Source organism: Pleurodeles waltl, chromosome 11 (assembly GCF_031143425.1).
Source record: "Pleurodeles waltl isolate 20211129_DDA chromosome 11, aPleWal1.hap1.20221129, whole genome shotgun sequence".
NCBI lineage: Eukaryota > Metazoa > Chordata > Amphibia > Caudata > Salamandridae > Pleurodeles > Pleurodeles waltl.
In genome coordinates this window covers 254,635,908-254,659,557 of record NC_090450.1, presented here as the reverse complement: position 1 = coordinate 254,659,557, position 23,650 = coordinate 254,635,908, and the positions used below count along the sequence as shown (strand labels likewise).

The following is a 23,650-nucleotide window of genomic DNA, read 5'->3' as shown; positions in this document are numbered from 1 at the left end:
ATGGTGTATGTGTCTTCATTGTTTCAAATGGCATCTCTGTAAACAAGCAACATTCAAATACAGATATCAGCACAACAAGAATGTGAGAGTGACAGATGTTGCAGGAATCTCCAGCAGGTGTTTAAGTACATCCATTTGGTAGTAACATTAAATGGCAAGGGTGCCAACAGGTATTTCAGAGAGCAGATTGCAAACAGACATGTGACCTGAAGAGGAAAGAAAACATGGCATATGGCTCAATGTAGTAAGCCATGTAGGCAATATTCAAATACACAGGATAATCGCTGAAGCGGGTATGATACCACATACGTATAGGCCAGGATTTTCAGTCACACACATGTGTGGTGATGGTATAATTACCTATAGGTGACATTCTCTACGGAACACCACCTTACGTAGTCAGAAATGGGGAGATGCCAGACAGTAGCTCACAATACAAAATGATAGGCCTACAGAACAGGACAAGTCCGATAAGTGCACCTCACATTTACCCAACTATTCAGACTTAGGACCATTAAACTTGGGTACATCTATAGGGATGAATTGTGATGGCACCAGCATTAATCACATGTATTTGGCAGAAATACATTTCCACTTTCCCTCATGTTAAGTCAGCAACCTGTCTGGTTTGGAAACCAAGATAGAAGGCAGTAGTCTCCACACACCATGATGCATGCAACATTAATGAACAAACTTACATCTCCAATACGTGGTCCAAGTGCACATTACATTTAAATCACACATACCTAAGAATCATTGAATGCATTGGTAAGTCAGGTCAATCCTGTTGTCATCTGCCTCCTGCTTGGCTGCCTCCTCTTCAGTATCAGGGTCACTAGCCTCAGCCACAGCTCTTGCGGCTATGCCCCCCCTCCAACAGTGGGATGCGCCTTCTGACGGGCAGATAATGCAACATGCAGCATGCAACAATGATCTTGTAGACTTTCCTTGGCCGGTACTGTAGGGCACCACCGGACACATGGAGGCAACAAAATCTAGCTTTCAAGAGGCTGAGAGTCTTCTCTATCACCTGCCTTGTCTGCCCGTGTGCCTCATTGTACCTGTCCTCCCTATCCATAGTTGGATATCTAACAGGTGTCAGGAGCCAGGGCAGGTTGGGGTATCCGGAGTCACCTGTGTGAAAAAAGGGAACATTACAATAGAAAACAGTGATAGGCATAGTGCAGACTGTGTAGGGAGGTAGATCAAATGTCTGACATGGACAGCAGTACACATACCTATGAGCCAGGTCCTTTCTCGCTGTAGCTGTAACATCAATGCAGAGACACTGCTGTTCCTCAGGATGCAGGAATCATGTACCGAACCAGGGAATTTCACTGTCACATGTGGTATGTACTGGTCTGCAAGACGCACCATTTGTACATTAATTGAATAGGTACTGTTCTGGTTTCTGTACACCTGTTCTTTGGCCCTCAGAGGTCCCAAGGCGAGGTGAGTCCCATCAACGGCCCCTATTACATGTGGGACATTTGAAATGTTGTAAAAGGCTGCCTTAACAGTGTTCAAATCTGGAAGTTGTGGGAACCTTAGGTACCTGTTTATATGCTTTAGTAGGGCACCCAGCACATCCTGTAACACCATGCTGAACATCAACTGTGATATCCGTGCAGCCAGTCCCAGAGTCACCTGAAATGAGCCACTGGGCACAAAATGCAGGACAGACAACACTTGGGCTGCTGGAGTGATGGCATGGAGATGTCTTAAAGATGGCAGGAGGTCTGGCTCCAAATGGGCAACCAGTTCTCTGATGGTCAGACAGTTCAGTCGATAGGTCATCATGATGTGCTTCTCGTCCATGGTTTCAAGGTCTACTAGGGGGTAAACTGGTGAACTCCTCATCACTCCAATTTGGCGGCATCTAGGCAGGGAGAAAAACAACAATCTGGACATATCTCACAATGTAGTGTCCTATGTATGACAATCAGGAAGTATTGGTCATGTAAGTTGTCTGTCATGTTGTAGAATGACACATTTCTCCACACACCATTCCTACCCAGACATTATGGCAATACCTCATAGTGCCATTTCTGTGACAAGGGACATTTACAGGACTTGTAGTGATGTACAAACAAAGGGGGTCATTCTGACCCTGGCGGTCGGTGATAAAGCGGCGGCCAACCCGCCAACAGGCTGGCGGTACAAAAAATGGAATTCTGACCCTGGCGGGAACCGCCAACACAGCCCGCCACTTTAACACTCCGACCGCCACGGCGGGACAGACAAACAGCGCGGCGGTCACCGCCAACAGGCAGGCGGCAGACAAAGTACCGCCCACCCTATCACAACTCACCAATCCGCCACCTCATCCGGGAGCCCAGCCGATAAAAACACGGCGGAAACAGACTACGAACGGGAAAACGCTCACCTCTATACACTCCACGAGGACGGAGGACAGCATGGAGCCCGAATTACACATCCTACCCGCTCTCGTCTACCTGCTCATCTACCACGAGTACGAACTCCGGCGCAGACGACAACGGTGAGTACCGCACCTACGACACAGGGGAGGGGGGGAGGAGGAAGGGTTACGGGCACACACATACGCATCACACCCACCCCCCAACCATCTACACACCAATGCAGATCACCAAGTCAAAGTTACCCCACCCAAACCCCCCGGAATAACGAAAAGATATGATTCAAGTGAGAAACAACATTTATGTACAAAATAGGTTCATTGAAGACATGGCAAAATAGGAAAATGATGGAAATATTATCTAATGTAAACATTGCGTGACCGAGAAATAGAGGCAGAAAGTCCCGCACAGTCACAGAAATAGCAAATGTCCGTGGGCCGAAGTGTATCAACACATGGGCAAAGCCCACAAAGGAGACCTGAGTCCGTTGGAGAGAACACTGCAGGGGCATCACATGACAAAACTACAGGCACCTCAGGGGGAAGGGAAGGGGGGGCACCACAGCCACATGAGTCCACGACGCCAGATCCAAGAAGGGGCCACCATGCCCACCGTCCAATCCTGGGTAGTGCAAAGCCACAGTCTCTCAAGTCTCTACAGTGGGTGGCTTGCCCACTGTCATATCCTGGGGAGTGCAAAGCCACAGTGGATAACAGTCTCCACAGGCAATGGAGGAGGCAGGGTGGGCCGAGTGCAGCGTGAACATTAGCACGACACAGAACCGGCACAGTCATTGGCCCAGCGGTGCATGAGACGGCGGGGCCCAGCGGATCGGTGCCTGAGATGAAGGGCCCAGCGGAGCGGTGCCTGAGATGAAGGGCCCAGCGGAGCGGTGCTTGACAGGAAGGGCCCTGCGGAGCGGTGCTTGAGACGGCGGGGCCCAGCGGAGCGGTGCTTGACAGGAAGGGCCCAGCGGAGACGGCGGGGCCCAGCGGAGCGGTGCTTGACAGGAAGGGCCCAGCGGAGCGGTGCTTGAGACGGCGGGGCCCAGGAGAGCGGTGCTTGACAGGAAGGGCCCAGCGGAGCGGTGCTTGACAGGAAGGGCCCAGCGGAGCGGTGCTAGAGACGGCGGGGCCCAGCGGAACGGTGCCTGAGATGAAGGGCCCAGCAGAGCGGTGCCTGAGATGAAGGGCCCAGCGGAGCGGTGCTTGACAGGAAGGGCCCAGCGGAGCGGTGCTTGAGACGGCGGGGCCCAGCGGAGCGGTGCTTGACAGGAAGGGCCCAGCGGAGCGGTGCGTGAGACGGCGGGGCCCAGCGGAGCGGTGCTTGACAGGAAGGGCCCAGCGGAGCGGTGCTTGAGACGGTGGGGCCCAGCGGAGCGGTGCCTGAGATGAAGGGCCCAGCGGAGCGGTGCCTGAGATGAAGGGCCCAGCGGAGCGGTGCTTGACAGGAAGGGCCCAGCGGAGCGGTGCTTGAGACGGCGGGGCCCAGCGGAGCGGTGCTTGACAGGAAGGGCCCAGCGGAGCGGTGCTTGAGACGGCGGGGCCCAGCGGAGCGGTGCTTGACAGGAAGGGCCCAGCGGAGCGGTGCTTGACAGGAAGGGCCCAGCGGAACGGTGCTTGAGACGGCGGGGCCCAGCGGAGAGGTGCTTGACAGGAAGGGCCCAGCGGAGCGGTGCTTGAGACGGCGGGGCCCAGCGGAGTGGTGCTTGACAGGAAGGGCCCAGCGGAGCGGTGCTTGACAGGAAGGTCCCAGCGGAGCGGTGCTTGAGACGGTGGGGCCCAGCGGAGCGGGGCCTGTCTTGGCGGGGCCCTCTTCAGCGGTGCCTTCCTGCACGGCGGGGCCCTCTTCAGCGGTGTCTTCCTGCACGGCGGGGCCCTCTTCAGCGGTGCCTTCCTGCACGGCGGGGCCCTCTTCAGCGGTGCCTTCCTGCACGGCGGGGCCCTCTTCAGCGGTGCCTTCCTGCACGGCGGGGCCCTCTTCAGCGGTGCCTTTCTGGACGGTGGGGCCCTCTTCAGCGGTGTTTGTCATGTAATTCCAGGGAGTCTGACCTGGGCAGGACTCCCTGCTCAGTCGCCCTCCGACCGTGCAGTTGCTGGACCCTTCGGTGACGGTGTCCTGAGCCCTTGGGTGTCCTCCCTCACACACGGGATGGGGCTTGTGGGGCCCTCCTGGTCCGCGCTCCTGCTGCCTGACTTCTCCGCCCTGCTGCCCTTGCCCTCCTTCGCTGTGGCTCTCTGGGCCTTGCCTCCCCTGGATGTTGTGGCAGGTGAAGTGTCCAAACTTTGGTCCTTGGGGGCAGCCGTGGCACTCCTCCCGCGGCGGCCCCTCACTTTCCGGGTCCTCTTTCCAGGGGGGGGGCTGGCTGTCCCCTTGCTGCTGACCAATGTCTCACTGCTGGCAAAGAGGGGACTCCAAAATCCATGGACTACGCTGACACGTGAACCCGGGCTGGTGGTGGCTGAGGTGCTCTTGGGACTCTTAGCAGATGGAGGGGGTGGGTCAGGTGAGGGAAAGAGGTCAAGATTGGAGAGGTAACACTTTTTAGGACCAAGGTAAAAGGTAGGTGCAGTGGTTATGGGAGTGGAGGAAGAGGAGGTGGTTGTAGGAGAGTCAGGTGTGCTGTCCTTGGGTGAAGGTGCATGGACTGGAGGCTGTCGTTAGGTGCTTGGCTGTTGGGTGGGTGGCTGCCTGCGTTTGTGTGTCTTGGAAGAGGGGGTGAAAGACACAGTGGGAGAGGACACAGGGGACGTGTAAACGGCAGTGGGGGTGGTGACTGCACGTGTGCGGACTGTAATGGAGGGTGTGCTGGTGATGGGTGTACTGGCTGTTGGTGGTGTGCATGCAGGTGTGAGTGGCAACGTCACAGGGAGGGAGGAGGGAGACGAGGAGGTGGGGGACACAGAGGTGGTAGTGGCTGTTGGCATGTCTGCATCTGGGTGTTGCTTGGGTGAATGTTTGTGTGATCTGTGGTGCTTATGTCTGGAAGAGCTGCCCTTGGGTGTTGAGGTGTGTGCAGGCTGGTCTGATGGTGTGGATGGGATAGGCAGATGAACAGGAGACAGAGACAGGGTGGAGGCAGTTAGAAGAGGGAGGCTGGAAACAGGGACAATGGCCGCCGTCAGTGCTGAGGCCAGAGAATTGAACGATCGTTGATGGGCAGACTGACCCGAATGAATGCCCTCCAGGTATGCATTGCTACGATGCACCACCCTCTCTACCCCCTGGATGGCATTCAAAAGGGTAGTCTGCCCAACAATGATGGTCCTCAGGAGGTCAATGACCTCCTCACTGAGGGCAGCAGGGGTAACAGTGGCAGGGCCGGAGGTGCCTGGGGCGAAGGAGACGCCCGCCTTCTTGGGCGAGCGGGCACGGAGCGTAGGCTGAGGGGCTGCTGGGAGGGCAGAGCTGGTGCGCTGGGTGGCGGCTGTACCTGTAGAGGCGGGGGCACGGATGTTGCCACCACCGCTAGGGAGCTCCCATCCGAGGACGTGTCGGTGTCGCTGGTGTCACCACGGCTCCCCGTTGTGAAGCTCCCCTCGCCCTCCGTATCACTGGTGGCCTCGGGGTCTGTGCCATGGCCCACCGGGGCCTTGTGAGTCGCAGCTCCCTCGTGCTCCGGTGCCAAGTCTCCTCCGCCTGATGATGCTGAAGCACACATGCACAAGAAGATAAAGAAACAGGGTGGGGGGAGACATAATAAAAGGTTGAGTACATGCATTGTCAACACCGTTGGCGGAGAGGACAGACACAGGAGCCTCATGCACTAAGCCGTGCAATCGGGGTACACTACTGAGTACTTGTGACTGGGCCAACAGGTCTAGGGACAACAAACGCGCACATGGGTGATGCAGGACCATGGCTAGCTGTACCTGGCACCGTACAGAGGTTGGGGGCGGGGGCACAGGGCCATGCCTAAAGGAGGGGTCTACACTACAGAAAGCGCCCTGGCCTAATGTCACGCACAGCCCTCCTCCCCCACCCAGACGCCTCCACTGCGTGTAAAGATAGCTGAATGTGCTGGTACTCACCCCCTTGTGTCTGCTGTGATGTCGTCACGCGCCCATCCAAATCGGGGTAGGCCACCGCCAGGATCCGGGACATCAGGGGTGTCAGGGTACGACTGGCACCCTTCCTAGGTTGGGAGGCCATCCCCAGCAGTGACTCGGCGGTCTTCCTGGTCCCGCGGCAGATGTCCTCCCACCTCTTGCGGCAGTGGGTGCCCCGTCTGTTGTGGACCCCCAGGTTCCGGACTTCCTTGGCGATGGCACGCCAAATGTCGATCTTCTGATGGGCGCTGACCTATTTGACATGTACAGGGTGGAAATTGAAATATCATCAATTTTCCGCATGATAGATGCGATTGGCCCCCCCTCCCCAACCTTGCCATGTGGCACATGCTCTCATCTGTCGTGCCTTGCACTCCTCATTCGCTCCCCACCCCACCATCTTACATCCACCATACACAACCCAGGCATAGCCCATGCAATAGAAAATGGCGGTCACGCCCGCGGCGGCACGTACCGCCGTGGTGCGTTCCGCGACTGCCGGCGCAGCTAGTCATTGGCCCGTGAAACCCATAGGGTTCGATGTTAACCAATGCGGCTTTGCGCCGCGGTCTTCGACCGCCTACCGCCACGGTGTGTCACGCCAGCGCATTGACCTCACATCCCATTGTCACACTTCTCAGGTCAGGCAGCCGCCATTACAAGGGACCACAGGGCTTAATTACTACTGCGTCACACAGGCCTAGGCCTTGCATTGCCACTCATACAAGCCATTCAATGCATTGACAATCGTGTACTGTGCAAGCTGTAGTTACGTACCTGTGGGTTGTTTGACTCTGTGATCCATGTTGTCCTTCCTAGGCACCGTCCGCTGGGACTTGCGAGGAGAAGGGTAAATCCTCCCGTGTACCGACCGCTGGTGGACTTGTCGACAATGGAGGAACGTCATATAATACTTCGATACCGACTTGACCGAGCCACTATACATGAACTGTGTGCCCAGCTGGAGCCAGCACTGATGTCCCCCATCCGCCAACCCACAGCAATTCCCCCTCTGGTGCAGGTTCTGTCAGTCCTCCATTTCTTGGCAAGTGGGTCTTTTCAGACAACAGTGGCCATGTCATCAGGGATGTCTCAGCCTATGTTTTCTAAGATTTTGTCCAGAGTGTTGTCTGCCCTGACGAAATACATGCGGAGCTACATAATTTTCCCTGAGGAGGGTGATTTGGCCACTGTGAAGGCTGACTTCTATGCCCTTGGACATATCCCCAACATCATTGGTGCCATTGATGGGACCCATGTGGCCTTAGTACCCCCAAAAGACGATGAGCAGGTGTACAGAAACAGGAAAAGTTACCATTCTATGAATGTCCAGGTGGTCTGTTTGGCTGACCAGTACATCTCCCATGTAAATGCCAAGTTCCCTGGGTCAGTGCATGACGCGTATGTTATGCGAAATAGCAGCATCCCCTATGTGATGGAACAGCTACAGAGACACCGTGTGTGGCTAATTGGTGACTCTGGTTACCCCAACCTGCCATGGCTACTGACCCCAGTGAGGAATCCCCGGACCAGGGCAGAGGAATGCTACAATGAGGCCCATGGGCGAACTAGGAGGATCATAGAAAGGACCTTCGGCCTCCTGAAGGCCAGGTTTAGGTGCCTGCATATGACAGGGGGATCCCTCATGTACTCACCAAAGAAGGTGTGCCAGATCATCGTGGCCTGCTGTATGCTTCACAATCTTGCATTGCGACGCCAGGTGCCTTTTCTGCAGGAGGATGGTCCAGATGGTGGTGTCGTAGCAGCTGTGGAGCCTGTGGAGAGTGAAGAGGAGGAAGACGACGGGGACGACACGGACAACAGGGACACGGTCATACAACAGTATTTTCAGTAGCACCCAGGTAAGAATCCCCCACGTCATTTTACATTTCCTTCTGGCCTCCTGCATCTCTACTTTCTGTGTTTCCCCCCAGTTCCTTTCAACTGAATTGTGACTTTCCCTTGGCTTTTCAGAGCTGTATGACCCACTGCGTGACTTCTGGTTTGTTCGGCAATGGAGTAAAGCAAATTGACCCGTTATGCATAATACATTTGTTAAGAATACAAGCAGACTCCTGAGTGTTTTATGTGCAATAAGTGATTTATTTAAAGTGCTACATATAGGTCCATGATAGTAAAACGGTGATGGGTGGGGGTGGAGTGATGTCCATGGCAGAGTCCAGTTCTCGGTCGCACAGGTGCATTGTCCCTATGCCTGTGGAAGGATGGAGCAGGGGCAGTTCAAGGTTGGACAGGATGACGATGTGGGACAGTGGTATGACATCCGGGGGGATCTTAGGCTGGGGGGGGTCTTGGCATCCTACTCTGTCTTCCTTTGTGATCTCAGGCTCCTCTTGCGGGGTGGTTGATCTTCAGCAGGAGGTGGGATTCTGGTGGCCCGGCGTTGTGTGGGGGCCTCCTGTCCACTAGCGCCGGCGGAGGTGGTAGGCTGTTCCTGGTCCGGGCTGGTGACAGGGGCCCTTTGGGGTGCCACATGGTCCCTCAATGTGGTGACTATTAGGTTCAGGGCCTGGACGATGTTCCTGAGCTCCTCTCTGTACCCCATGTACCGTTCCTCCTGCTGTGCCTGGATCTCCTGGAAGCTGGCCATTACCGTCGCCATCGTCTCCTGGGAGCGGTGGTATGCTCCCATGATGGTGGTGAGGGCCTCTTGGAGAGTCGGTTCCCTGGGCCTGTCCTCCCCCCCCTGTCGCACTGCAGCCCTCCCAGTTGCCCTGTTTCCCCGGGCCTCTGTCCCCTGGACGGTGTGCCCGCTACCACTGCCCCCAGGTCCCTGTTGTTGTTGGGGTGTTGGGTCAGCCTGGGTGCCCTGTAGTGGCGGACACACCGCTGATTGACCTGTCCTGGAGACAGAGGCATGGGCCCGCTGGGTGGGAGCGCTGCTGATATTCCCAGAGGGGGTTAGGTCTGCTGTGGCCTGTGTCTGTGTGTGGGGAACCGACTGTCCAGAGGTCCCCGATGGTCCGGGCTGGTCATCAGGTTCCAGGTCGACAGAGCTGCTGTCCTCACTGCGGGCCTGTTCTGGGGGTGGGATGGACATATCTGGACCCTCCTGGCCGGTGTGTTGGCGTTCGGGCCCTGCAGGGGTGAAAGAGTATGGTTATTGCTTCTGTGTGTTCCATGGTGTGCGATTTGTGTGTGCCCTTGTCCCCCAGTGCTGGCATCCCCTTGTGGCAGGAGTTGTGAGGGTGGTTTGTGGGGGGGATGGGTATGTGCAGTGGTCATGCATAGGTGATGGGTGTCCATGGTTTGTGTTGGCATTCAGGGTTTGGTTTTGGGTTCAATCAATCAATCAATCAATCATAGTATTTATAAAGCGCGCTATGTACCCGTCAGGGTTTCGAGGCGCTGAGGGGGGGGGGGGAGCGCTGCTGATTTAGCGGTCGAAGAGCTAGGTCTTGAGGAGCCTTCTGAATGCGAGGAGGTCCTGGGTCTGGCGAAGAGATGTGGGGAGAGAGTTCCAGGTCTTGGCGGCGAGGAAGGAGAAGGATCTGCCGCCGGATGTCTTGCGCTGGATTCGGGGTACGAGGGCGAGGTTGGCGGTGTTGAGGTAGGAGGATCCGGTGTTGTGAAGTGCCTTGTGAGCGTGGGTCAGGAGTTTAAAGGTGATCCTCTTGTCTACCGGGAGCCAGTGGAGTTCCTTTAGGTGAGGGGAGATGTGACTTCGGCGGGGTATGTCGAGGATCAGTCGGGCGGAGGCATTTTGGATACGTTGGAGTCGTTTGATGTCTTTGGTTGGGATGCCTGTGTAGAGTGCGTTGCCGTAGTCAAGTCTGCTGCTGACGAGGGCCTGGGTCACCGTCTTTCTGGTTTCTGTTGGAATCCACTTGAAGATTCTGCGGAGCATTCGAAGGGTGTTGAAACAGGAGGAGGAGACGGCGCTGACCTGTTTGGACATGGTGAGGGCGGAGTCCAGGATGAAGCCGAGGTTTCTTGCGTGGCTGGCAGGGGTGGGCGGGGGTCCGAGGACGGAGGGCCACCACGAATCGTTCCAGGCCGAGGGAGTGCGCCCGAGGATGAGGACTTCCGTCTTGTCGGAGTTGAGTTTCAGGCGACTGTTGTTCATCCAATCGGCGATGGATTTTAGTCCCTCGTGGAGGTTTGTTTTGGCGGTGAGCGGGTCTTTGGTCAGGGAGAGGACGAGCTGGGTGTCGTCGGCGTAGGAGATGATGCTGAGATGATGTTGGCAGGCCAGTTGAGCGAGGGGGGCCATGTAGACGTTGAACAACGTAGGGCTGAGGGAGGATCCTTGGGGGACGCCGCAGATGAGGTTGGTGGCTTTGGAGCGGAAAGGGGAGAGACGGACTCTCTGAGTTCTGTCGGAGAGGAAGGATGAGATCCAGTGGAGGGCTTTGTCTTGGATGCCGGCTTCCTGGAGGCGGGTCAGTAGGGTGCGGTGGCAGACGGTGTCAAAGGCGGCTGATAGGTCGAGGAGGATGAGGGCTGAGGTTTCGCCGTTGTCCATTTGATGTCTGATGTCATCTGTGGCGGCGAGGAGAGCAGTCTCAGTGCTGTGGTTTCGTCTGAATCCGGATTGTGAGGGGTCCAGGATGGAATTGTCTTCGAGGAAGTGGGTGAGCTGAGTGTTGACGATCTTCTCGATGACTTTCGCTGGAAAAGGGAGGAGAGAGATCGGACGGAAGTTTTTGAGATCGTTGGGGTCGGCCTTGGGTTTTTTGAGGAGGGGTTGGATTTCTGCGTGTTTCCAGCTGTCCGGGAAGGTGGCAGAAGTGAAGGAGAGGTTGATGATCTTGCGGAGTTCGGGGGCGATGGTGGCGTTGGCTGAGTTGAAAACATGATGGGGGCAGGGGTCCGTGGGGGAGCCTGAGTGGATGGTGTTCATGGTTGTTATGGTTTCTGCCTCGTCCACGTGGGTCCAGGCGGTGAGGCGGCAGTCGCGGGAGGAGACGTCGGGGTGGGGTCTGGCGGTGGACCGGTGTTGAAGCTGTCGTGGATGGTAGCGATTTTCTGGTGGAAGAAGGTGGAGAGGTCGTCGCAGAGTTTCTGGGAGGGCGGGATGTCGTTGGAGTTGGCTTTTGGATTGGAGAGTTCCTTCACGATGCCGAAGAGTTCTTTGCAGTCGTGGGCGTTGTTGTTGATGCGTTCAGTGAAGTGGGCGCGCTTGGCGATGCGGATCCGTTGGTGGTGTTCGCGGTTGGCGTTTTTGAGGGCGACGAGGTTGTCGGGTGTGCGTTCTTGGATCCATTTCTTTTTGAGCTTCTGGCAGATGCTTTTGGAGGTGGTTAGATCGTCTGTGAACCAGGCTGGTTTTTTCTTTCCTTGGATGGCGGTGGGTTTCTTGAGAGGGGCAAGGGTGTTGGTGCAGTCGAGGATCCATTGATGGAGGTTGATGGCGGCTGTGCTCGGGTCGGTTGCGTCGGGTGGAAGGTTGTTGATGAGGGTGCTGGTCAGTTGGTCTTGGGTGACTTTGCCCCAGCGGCGGTGGGTAGGTAGCTGGATGCGGTGTTGCTCTGTGGTTTTCTTATAGGTGAAATGGACGCAGTGATGGTCGGTCCAGTGGAGTTCGGAGGTGTGGCTGAAGGAAACGTGGTTGCTTGAGGTGAAGAGGGGGTCAAGGGTGTGTCCGGCGATGTGGGTGGGCGTGTTGACTAGCTGGCGGAGTCCGAGGTTGAGGAGGTTGGAGGTCAGTGATGCAGTGTTGACGTCGTTGGCATTTTCCAGATGGTAGTTCAGATCTCCCAGGAGGATGTAATCCGGGGAAGCGAGGGCGTGGGTGCTTGCAAGGTCGGCGATGGTGTCGCTGAAGGGGGCTCTTGGTCCTGGAGGGCGGTATATGAGGGTTCCTCTGAGGGTCGTGTTGGGGTCCGTGTGGATCTGGAAGTGGAGGTTTTCGGCTGTCCTGAGGGTGTCGTCCGAGTGGGTGTGGATTTTGAGGGTAGCTTTGTGAGCGATGGCTATTCCGCCGCCGATTCCGTTGGTTCGGTCTCTTCTGGTGATTTTGTAGCCGTCCGGTATGGCGATGGCGATGTCCGGAGACGAGGAGTCGTTCCACCAGGTTTCGGTCAGGAAAGCCACGTCAGGAGCAGTGGTGTCGAGCAAATCCCAGAGCTCGATGGCGTGTTTTCGTGCGGAGCGGGTGTTGATGAGGATGCAGTTCAGGTGGTTGGGGTTGAATGTTTCAGTAGTTGGATTGGTCGTTCTGATGCAGGAGAAGTTGCAGGTACGGCAGGAAAAAGGTCCTTTAGTGTGCTTCGGGGATGCCCGGCAGCATTCAGTGGAGGGGCCGGGGTTGAAGGCGCGGAGTTCGTTGATCGAGTAGCGGATGCGGGGGGCGCGAGGGCCAGGGGGTGTGGCGCTGGGCGCGGTCCAGGCGCGGACGGGCGCAGACGGGCTTGCAGCGCCAGCCATTAAGAAGGGAGGGGGGAGGGAGGAGCAGCTGGGAGGCGGGAGGCGGGAGGGAGCGGCAAATGTGGGCGCGAGGGGGGCGGGGCCGCAGGGAGGCAGCGGCAGGGAACGGGGAGCGCACAAGGGGCAAAAAACACTGAAAACGAGCAAAACTACAAGCAGTTACAATGAGAAAATACAATCAGAAATACAATCAGAAATACAATAATGGCACAATACACGATCGGGGAGACAGCAATCAGGGGGGCACAAAGGGGGCAGAAGCGCCGGCGGCGAGGCGCTGAAAAAACGAAAAAGCCAAAAAACACTTACAGGACGGCGGAAGCGGCACACGGGTCAAGTGAGCCCACTAGCCACCAGGGATGAGGCGCAGGAGGATGCCTGCGGGTGGAGGAGGGCCTCGAACACGCAAACGGCAGCGTGCTCGTGGGACAGAGGCAGAAGGCAGCAGGTTGGTGCTGCGGTCGTGGGGGGCTAGCTCAGGACCTGAAACAGGTCAGAGTTCGCTCACTCGCGACGCGCAGTGCCAGCCATTAAGAAGGGAGGGGGGAGGGAGGAGCAGCTGGGAGGCGGGAGGCGGGAGGGAGCGGCAAATGGGGGCGCGAGGGGGGCGGGGCCGCAGGGAGGCAGCGGCAGGCAACGGGGAGCGCACAAGTGGGAAAAAACACTGAAAACGAGCAAAACTACAAGCAGTTACAATGAGAAAATACAATCAGAAATACAATCAGAAATACAATAATGGCACAATACACGATCGGGGAGACAGCAATCAGGGGGGCACAAAGGGGGCAGAAGCGCCGGCGGCGAGGCGCTGAAAAAACGAAAAAGCCAAAAAACACTTACAGGACGGCGGAAGCGGCACACGGGTCAAGTGAGCCCACTAGCCACCAGGGATGAGGCGCAGGAGGATGCCTGCGGGTGGAGGAGGGCCTCGAACACGCAAACGGCGGCGTGCTCGTGGGACAGAGGCAGAAGGCAGCAGGTTGGTGCTGCGGTCGTGGGGGGCGAGCTCACGACCTGAAACAGGTCAGAGTTCGCTCACTCGCGACGCGCAGCGCCAGCCATTAAGAAGGGAGGGGGGAGGGAGGAGCAGCTAGGAGGCGGGAGGCGGGAGGGAGCGGCAAATGGGGGCGCGAGGGGGGCGGGGCCGCAGGGAGGCAGCGGCAGGGAACGGGGAGCGCACAAGGGGCAAAAAACACTGAAAACGAGCAAAACTACAAGCAGTTACAATGAGAAAATACAATCAGAAATACAATCAGAAATACAATAATGGCACAATACACGATCGGGGAGACAGCAATCAGGGGGGCACAAAGGGGGCAGAAGCGCCGGCGGCGAGGTGCTGAAAAAACGAAAAAGCCAAAAAACACTTACAGGACGGCGGAAGCGGCACACGGATCAAGTGAGCCCACTAGCCACCAGGGATGAGGCGCAGGAGGATGCCTGCGGGTGGAGGAGGGCCTCGAACACGCAAACGGCAGCGTGCTCGTGGGACAGAGGCAGAAGGCAGCAGGTTGGTGCTGCGGTCGTGGGGGGCGAGCTCAGGACCTGAAACAGGTCAGAGTTCGCTCACTCGCGACGCGCAGCGCCAGCCATTAAGAAGGGAGGGGGGAGGGAGGAGCAGCTGGGAGGCGGGAGGCGGGAGGGAGCGGCAAATGGGGGCGCGAGGGGGGCGGGGCCGCAGGGAGGCAGCGGCAGGGAACGGGGAGCGCACAAGGGGCAAAAAACACTGAAAACGAGCAAAACTACAAGCAGTTACAATGAGAAAATACAATCAGAAATACAATCAGAAATACAATAATGGCACAATACACGATCGGGGAGACAGCAATCAGGGGGGCACAAAGGGGGCAGAAGCGCCGGCGGCGAGGCGCTGAAAAAACGAAAAAGCCAAAAAACACTTACAGGACGGCGGAAGCGGCACACGGGTCAAGTGAGCCCACTAGCCACCAGGGATGAGGCGCAGGAGGATGCCTGCGGGTGGAGGAGGGCCTCGAACACGCAAACGGCAGCGTGCTCGTGGGACAGAGGCAGAAGGCAGCAGGTTGGTGCTGCGGTCGTGGGGGGCGAGCTCAGGACCTGAAACAGGTCAGAGTTCGCTCACTCGCGACGCGCAGCGCCAGCCATTAAGAAGGGAGGGGGGAGGGAGGAGCAGCTGGGAGGCGGGAGGCGGGAGGGAGCGGCAAATGGGGGCGCGAGGGGGGCGGGGCCGCAGGGAGGCAGCGGCAGGGAACGGGGAGCGCACAAGGGGCAAAAAACACTGAAAACGAGCAAAACTACAAGCAGTTACAATGAGAAAATACAATCAGAAATACAATCAGAAATACAATAATGGCACAATACACGATCGGGGAGACAGCAATCAGGGGGGCACAAAGGGGGCAGAAGCGCCGGCGGCGAGGCGCTGAAAAAACGAAAAAGCCAAAAAACACTTACAGGACGGCGGAAGCGGCACACGGGTCAAGTGAGCCCACTAGCCACCAGGGATGAGGCGCAGGAGGATGCCTGCGGGTGGAGGAGGGCCTCGAACACGCAAACGGCAGCATGCTCGTGGGACAGAGGCAGAAGGCAGCAGGTTGGTGCTGCGGTCGTGGGGGGCGAGCTCAGGACCTGAAACAGGTCAGAGTTTGCTCACTCGCGACGCGCAGCGCCAGCCATTAAGAAGGGAGGGGGGAGGGAGGAGCAGCTGGGAGGCGGGAGGCGGGAGGGAGCGGCAAATGGGGGCGCGAGGGGGGCGGGGCCGCAGGGAGGCAGCGTCAGGGAACGAGGAGCGCACAAGGGGCAAAAAACACTGAAAACGAGCAAAACTACAAGCAGTTACAATGAGAAAATACAATCAGAAATACAATAATGGCACAATACACGATCGGGGAGACAGCAATCAGGGGGGCACAAAGGGGGCAGAAGCGCCGGCGGCGAGGCGCTGAAAAAACGAAAAAGCCAAAAAACACTTACAGGACGGCGGAAGCGGCACACGGGTCAAGTGAGCCCACTAGCCACCAGGGATGAGGCGCAGGAGGATGCCTGCGGGTGGAGGAGGGCCTCGAACATGCAAACGGCAGCGTGCTCGTGGGACAGAGGCAGAAGGCAGCAGGTTGGTGCTGCGGTCGTGGGGGGCGAGCTCAGGACCTGAAACAGGTCAGAGTTCGCTCACTCGCGACGCGCAGCGCCAGCCATTAAGAAGGGAGGGGGGAGGGAGGAGCAGCTGGGAGGCGGGAGGCGGGAGGGAGCGGCAAATGGGGGCGCGAGGGGGGCGGGGCCGCAGGGAGGCAGCGGCAGGGAACGGGGAGCGCACAAGGGGCAAAAAACACTGAAAACTAGCAAAACTACAAGCAGTTACAATGAGAAAATACAATCAGAAATACAATAATGGCACAATACACGATCGGGGAGACAGCAATCAGGGGGGCACAAAGGGGGCAGAAGCGCCGGCGGCGAGGCGCTGAAAAAACGAAAAAGCCAAAAAACACTTACAGGACGGCGGAAGCGGCACACGGGTCAAGTGAGCCCACTAGCCACCAGGGATGAGGCGCAGGAGGATGCCTGCGGGTGGAGGAGGGCCTCGAACACGCAAACGGCAGCGTGCTCGTGGGACAGAGGCAGAAGGCAGCAGGTTGGTGCTGCGGTCGTGGGGGGCGAGCTCAGGACCTGAAACAGGTCAGAGTTCGCTCACTCGCGACGCGCAGCGCCAGCCATTAAGAAGGGAGGGGGGAGGGAGGAGCAGCTGGGAGGCGGGAGGCGGGAGGGAGCGGCAAATGGGGGCGCGAGGGGGGCGGGGCCGCAGGGAGGCAGCGGCAGGGAACGGGGAGCGCACAAGGGGCAAAAAACACTGAAAACGAGCAAAACTACAAGCAGTTACAATGAGAAAATACAATCAGAAATACAATCAGAAATACAATAATGGCACAATACACGATCGGGGAGACAGCAATCAGGGGGGCACAAAGGGGGCAGAAGCGCCGGCGGCGAGGCGCTGAAAAAACGAAAAAGCCAAAAAACACTTACAGGACGGCGGAAGCGGCACACGGGTCAAGTGAGCCCACTAGCCACCAGGGATGAGGCGCAGGAGGATGCCTGCGGGTGGAGGAGGGCCTCGAACACGCAAACGGCAGCGTGCTCGTGGGACAGAGGCAGAAGGCAGCAGGTTGGTGCTGCGGTCGTGGGGGGCGAGCTCAGGACCTGAAACAGGTCAGAGTTCGCTCACTCGCGACGCGCAGCGCCAGCCATTAAGAAGGGAGGGGGGAGGGAGGAGCAGCTGGGAGGTGGGAGGCGGGAGGGAGCGGCAAATGGGGGCGCAAGGGGGGTGGGGCCGCAGGGAGGCAGCGGCAGGGAACGGGGAGCGCACAAGGGGCAAAAAACACTGAAAACGAGCAAAACTACAAGCAGTTACAATGAGAAAATACAATCAGAAATACAATCAGAAATACAATAATGGCACAATACACGATCGGGGAGACAGCAATCAGGGGGGCACAAAGGGGGCAGAAGCGCCGGCGGCGAGGCGCTGAAAAAACAAAAAAGCCAAAAAACACTTACAGGACGGCGGAAGCGGCACACGGGTCAAGTGAGCCCACTAGCCACCAGGGATGAGGCGCAGGAGGATGCCTGCGGGTGGAGGAGGGCCTCGAACACGCAAACGGCAGCGTGCTCGTGGGACAGAGGCAGAAGGCAGCAGGTTGGTGCTGCGGTCGTGGGGGGCGAGCTCAGGACCTGAAACAGGGTGGGTGGGTGGGTTGTGCTGGTGAGACATTGGCAGGGAGGCTGTGTGCTGGGGGGTGAGGGTGGGGGTGTGGGTTGGCATGCTGGTGGTTGGGGGGGGAGTAGTTGAGACTAGACTTACCAGAGTCCATTCCTCCGCCTACTCCAGCGAGGCCCGCAGGATGTTGAAGACCTCTTGCTCCCATGCTGTGAATTCGGGAGGGGTGGGTGGTGGTCCGCCGCCAGTCCTCTGCACAGCGATGTTGTGTCTGGAGACCATCGACTGTACCTTCCCCTGTAGGTCGTTCCAGCGCTTTCTGATGTCTTCCCGGTTTCTGGGATGCTGTCCCACAGTGTTGACCCTGTCGACAATCCTCTGCCCTAGCTCCGCCTTCCTGGCTATTGTGGTGTGTTGCACCTGTGTGCCGAAGAGCTGGGGCTCTACCGTTATGATTTCCTCCACCATGACCCGGAGTTCTTGGTCAGAAAACCGTGGGTGTCTTTGGGGTGCCATGGGGTGGTGTGGATGAGGTGTGGGGTGGTGTTTGCGATGATGTGAGTGGTGGTGTGTGGTGATGTGTGCGTAGATGTGGTGTGGTTGATGATGTTGAGTTCCTGTGTGTGTTGGGGTTTTCGATTGATGTTCTCTCTCTCTCTCTCTCTCTCTCTCTCTCTCTCTCTCGCCTTCTCTCCGATTTCCAACTAGTGGGGGTTTGTGGGTGATGTGGGTGTGTGTTTTATAGTTGCTTGGATGTGTGGGGGTGGTGTTTGTATGTGTATCAGGTGTGTGTATTTCAAATTGTCCAATGTGGCTGGGTTTTGGAGCCTGGGTGTGTATTTTGACCGCGGCGGTGTGTACCGCCAATGGAATACCGGGGTTGAAAGACCGCCGCGTCGAATTGGTGGGTCGTAATGGCATGGGCGTGTTTGTGTTGGCGTGGCGGTGGAGGTTTGGTCATCTCCAGTTTATCGCTGCCCACTGATGAGGCGGCCTTCCGTGGATGTCGGGTTTTTGGCGGCTTGGCAGTTGTTGGTCAGAATGACCGTGGCGGCTTTCCGCGGCCGCGGCGGTAGAATGGCGGTCTTCTGACCGGCGGTAAGAGCCTTTTACCGCCGAGGTCAGAATGACCCCCAAAGACTTTCCATATGTTTCACTATACGGAGTGTCAATACAGACATATGTACAAACAACTGTAGTAATGTCAGCTAACACTCACTACATATGTGAGTGTTTACATATTGTAACCTACAGTTGAGCAAATCGTGACGAAAGGCAGGTAATGACGCAGTAGGAACACAGGTAAACTATGAAAATATGTAAAATGGCAGCCGCCAGTCCAGCATGCAGAGGAAAGATGGAAGTGACCGTGGCGGTCGTGACTGCCATTTTGTTTAGCCTAGCTCACTTGACTCCTGGCACTCGGGCAAGAAAGACCTCCACTTCGTGTGCTGTTGTGTCCTGTATCTTGGAGCCACAATGGAATGCACTGCAGGGGATAGAGCCCCAGCCTTCACTGCTAAGGAGCTGGATAAACTGGTGGAAGGGGTCCTACCCCTGTATGGGCAGTTGTATGGGGTTCCAGAGCAACAGGTCAGTACAACGTTTGTTAACTTGCATTTCAGGTGGTGTTTGATGGTGAAAGTGTGTGCACATTGACATGGGATGTCGGAATTGGGGAATTACATGCACAGGATGTATGTGGTGCTTGGAGTATTGGCTAAGTTCATGGGTCGTGTATGTTAATTGTCGCCAATTGTTGCAGTTGTATAGGTATAATCTACATTTTGTTCTCCATTTTCTCAATATTTCCTATGCTGGTCAGCGCCCATCAAAAGAAAGGGTTATGGACAGCCATTGCCAAACAAGGCCGGACCATGGGGGCCCATAGACGGCAGAGCACCCACTGCAGGAAGCGGTGAGAGAACCTGAGATGCTGGGCCCAGAAGACCGCAGGGGCCCAGCTGGGGACAGCCTCGCAACATGGAAGGGGTGCCCATCAGACCCTGACCCCCCTATTGGCCCGTATACTGGCAGTGGCCTACCCAGAGTTGGATGGGCGCTTGAGGGCAGCACAGCAGCCACAAGGGAGTAAGTGTAGACTGTTAGATGACTACTGTATGGTTTTCTATTGTGCCCCTTACTGGATTTAGTTATTGATGAGGTCTGGTGGAATTTGCGGAGCATACAGAACTGGTTATCACTCGAATTATGTTGCTCTGTAGTATGTTAGCTGTTAGACCTGACAGCCTTAGGGTGGTCACCCCTAACTTTTTGCCTGCCTCCCTCCATTTTCTAGATACTGTTTTTGCTGGTTTTAAGACTCTGCGCACTTTACCACTGCTAATCAGTACTAAAGTGCATATGCTCTCTCCCTTTAAACATGGTAACATTGGATCATACCCAAGTGGACTATTTAATTTACTTATAAGACCCTAGTAGAGTGCACTATGTGTGCCCAGGGCCTGTAGATTTAATGCTACTAGGGAGCCTGCAGCACTGGTTGTGCCACTCACTTCAGTAGCTCCTTAACCTTGTCTCAGGCCTGCCATTGCAAGGCCTGTGTGTGCAGTTTCACTGCCTATTCGACTTGGCATTTAAATGTACTTGCCAAGCCTAAAACTACCCTTTTTCTACATATAAGTCACCCCTAAGGTATGCCCTAGGTAACCCATAGGGCAGGGTGCTGCGTAGGTAAAAGGCAGGACATGTACCTGTGTAGTTTACATGTCCTGGTAGTGTAAAACTCCTACATTTGTTTTTACACTGCTGTGAGGCCCGCTCATTTCATAGGCTAACATTGGGACTGCCCTCATACATTGTTTGAGTGATAGCTGCTGATCTGAAAGGAGTAGGAATGTCACATTTAGTATGGCCAGAATGGTGATACAAAGTCCTGCTGACTGGTGAAGTTGGATTTATTATTACTATATTAGAAATGCCACTTTTAGAAAGTGAGCATTTCTCTGCACTTAAACGCCTTCTGTGCCTTACAATCCACGTCTGGCTGGGTTTAGTTGACAGCCCCCTTATGCATTCACTCAGACACAACCCAAACACAGGATACTCAGCCTCACTTGCATACATCTGCATTTTGAATGGGTCTTCCTGGGCTGGGAGGGTGGAGGGCCTTACACTTGCATGTCAAAGCACAGTAGCCTGCCCTCACAAAAAGGACTGCCACACCCCCTACTGGGACCCTGCAGCCAGGATTGAACTGAAAGGGTACCTTGTGCACTTCTAAGCCACTCTTGGAAGTCTCCCCCACTTCAAAGGCACATTTGGGTATTTAAACAGGGCCTCTGCCCCTACCAACTCAGGAACTTCCTGGAGAAGAAACCTGAACCAGAACCTGCATCCTGCCAAGAAGACCTGCCTGGCTGCTGAAAGGACTCACCTGTCTGCTTTCTGTGAAGGACTGCTGCCTTGCTGTTGCCCTGCTGCCTTGTTGCTCTCTGGTTGTGGTGAAGAAGTGCTCTCCAAGGGCTTGGATAGAGCTTGCCTCCTGTTCCCTGAAGTCTCAGAACTAAAAAGATTTCATCTCTGCAGGAAGGACTCCTTGTGTGGCGAGATTTGATGCAAAGCCTGCCAGAAACTGCACACAGCCTGCACCGCAGTGAACAATTCACTGCATGCGAACCAGAACGACCCAGCCCGACTTCGCATCAAGAAGTCCAACGCAGAGCAAGCATAGCAACCGGAAATTCAACACACGGCCCAACAGATCGACGCACAGCCAAGCCGGAACGACGCAGCCCAACTTACAGAGAGGAATTGACTCAGCGCTTGCCTTGCAGTAGAAAATTTGACGCAATGCCCACCGAATTGACGCAGCTCCTGTGACTTTGTCCTGCCAGTGCAGGAAATCCACGCATTGTCCCTGGGGCATCCGAAATCCCCGCAACCTGAAGAGGGTCCATGACCGAGTGTCGGAAATCGACATACTGCCGGCCCTGCATGAAAACTAAATGACGAATCGATGTGTGTGGGCCAAGAAATTGAGGCACACCCCTTTGTTTCCACGCATCTCTTCCTCTGCGGTTCTTTGCTGAGATTTTGCATGTAAACCAGGTACTTTGTGCTTGAAGGAAACATTGATTGCTTTTAAAAGACTTAAGACACTTTTACAGTGATATCTCAACATATACTTATTGCATTTTAATTGATTTGACCTGCATCTTATAAATATTATATATTTTTCTAAACACTGTGTGGTGTATTTTTGTGGTGCTATACTGTGTCATTGTATGATTTATTGCACAAATACTTTACGCATTGCTTTCTAAGTTAAGCCTGACTGCTCAGTGCCAAGCTACCAGAGGGTGGACACAGGATAATTTGGATTGTGTGTGACTTACCCTGACTAGAGTGAGGGTCCTTGCTTGGACAGGGGGTAAAGCCTTACATGAAATTATGTGGTGGCACTGTACGACATTTTCTACTGTAAATGTGAGTTACTCCAATGTTGAGGCATTCTACTGCCTTCATATTCTATCCCTGAGTCTACTGTACTCGCCCAAAAGTGATCTTGTTGGCACTAAATTTGGGTAATGACAAGTATGTGTGGTGTACATTGAAATCGGTATTGTTGCAATATGACTGGACATCTGTACAGAATGCATTCCACACATACCTTTCATATCGTTTGTATTCACAGTACCTCTAGAGTCAAATTTGTTCTATCCTGTCATGATTGCCATGTAGGCGAGTATGTTCATAGAAGAAATTGATAGAAAAGTGAATTAGACATTTGACAGGCATGTAGGATGTTCAATCATGTTTCTAGGCTGAAGAGATGAGGTAATAGGTAATAGGTTTGGTTATGGCTTCCATTACTCCATTGTTCATAACTGTATTATGGGCTCTTGTTGTCATGACAGGGCAGTTAGGTTTCTTGTTAATATGTGTACTAGGTGGGTAGGTATTTACCGTTTCCTCCCTTTTTTTTCTCTCCCTCCCTCCTTCTTTCTCCACCTCTGTCTATGTGTGCATCAGCATCATCTGGCGAAGGAGGGAGGGCACCGGCAAGTGGGGAAGCTGCAGCCCACAGGTCCCAGGAGGCTGGCACCAGCGGAGCCGAGGGGACCAGTGGGAAGGAAGGTGAGGTGAGCACCATGGGGCAGACTAGAACTACGACGACATCTTCTTATGATTCCTCCTCCGATGGCTGCTCCCTGGTGGTGGCAAACCCATCTGGGACAACCCCAGCAACATCCTTGTCCTCCACTCCCCTTACCAGCACCACCCTTCCAGTAGCTGCCCACCCAGTTGCCGATGCCCGCAGGATGGGCATCTCCTTCACAGCACGTACCTCTGCCCCTGCCCCAGTCAGCCCTGCTGTCCTCAATGAGGAGGCTATTGACCACCTGAGGTGCACCTCTGTGGGGCAGTAAACCATTGTTAATGCCACCTAAGGACTGGCATCCCAGATGTAGCGGTGCAATGCCTACCTGGAAGGCCTTCACAGTGACTTGGCTGGCCTACAGAGATTATTTCAGGCTCTAGCCTCGTCGTTGGTGGCAGCCAGTATCCCTTCATCTTCTATCCCCCACCAGCTACCTGTTCCCAAGCCACAACCCCTCTCCCTTCACCCATCCAGAGCACACCTACAGTACAGCATACACCCACTACAACAGACAAGGTGCACAAAGACAAACACAAGCACCACATACGAACCCACAAGCATGCACACACACAACACACATCTGCATACACAACAGACACTTCCCACACTGCTTCCCCCACCACCTCCTCCCTTACAGTCACATAACCACTCACACTTGCTGTCACTGCATCTTCACACCCTATTCCGGCTACTATTCCTGTCATACCCTCAGTTGCCACAACAGCAGACTCCCAGACACCCACCCCACACACCACATCCGTACTCACCACGACCACCTTCACTACCACCTGCAGCACATCTACCTCATTTGCACATACCACCCCAACATTCACTCACATATCTTCCATTCCCTCTCCCTGCATCTCTTCCCCCTCCTCCCAAGAGACACAAATGCACCCACTCACCCATCCACCATACACCCACCACACACATGGACACATTACACACACCAGCATCCACGTACAGGACACCAATATGTCACATGGGCACTCCCTCTACCTCCACTCCCATCCCT

The 23,650-nt window shown here is 55.6% G+C and overlaps 1 protein-coding gene across 1 annotated transcript; it reads right to left on the bottom strand.

The window, feature by feature from the left end:
* Positions 1-841: 841 nt before the first annotated feature.
* On the bottom strand, positions 842-1,818 carry LOC138265090 (putative nuclease HARBI1). Its single transcript, XM_069212630.1, has 2 exons — positions 1,239-1,818; positions 842-1,134 (listed from the first exon to the last, which is right to left on the bottom strand). The coding sequence occupies exons 1-2, from the start codon at positions 1,816-1,818 to the stop codon at positions 842-844; spliced, it is 873 nt and encodes a 290-aa protein (XP_069068731.1).
* Between the last annotated feature and the right edge of the window lie 21,832 nt (positions 1,819-23,650).

What these genes read in the sequence shown, in the direction of transcription:
- LOC138265090 (XM_069212630.1), bottom strand. Translation starts at nt 1,818, where the DNA reads ATGGACGAGAAGCACATCATGATGACCTATCGACTGAACTGTCTGACC. An exon ending in AGAAAGGACCTGGCTCATAG is followed by an intron (nt 1,135 to 1,238) that starts GTATGTGTACTG and finishes TTTTTCACACAG; the next exon opens with GTGACTCCGGATACCCCAAC.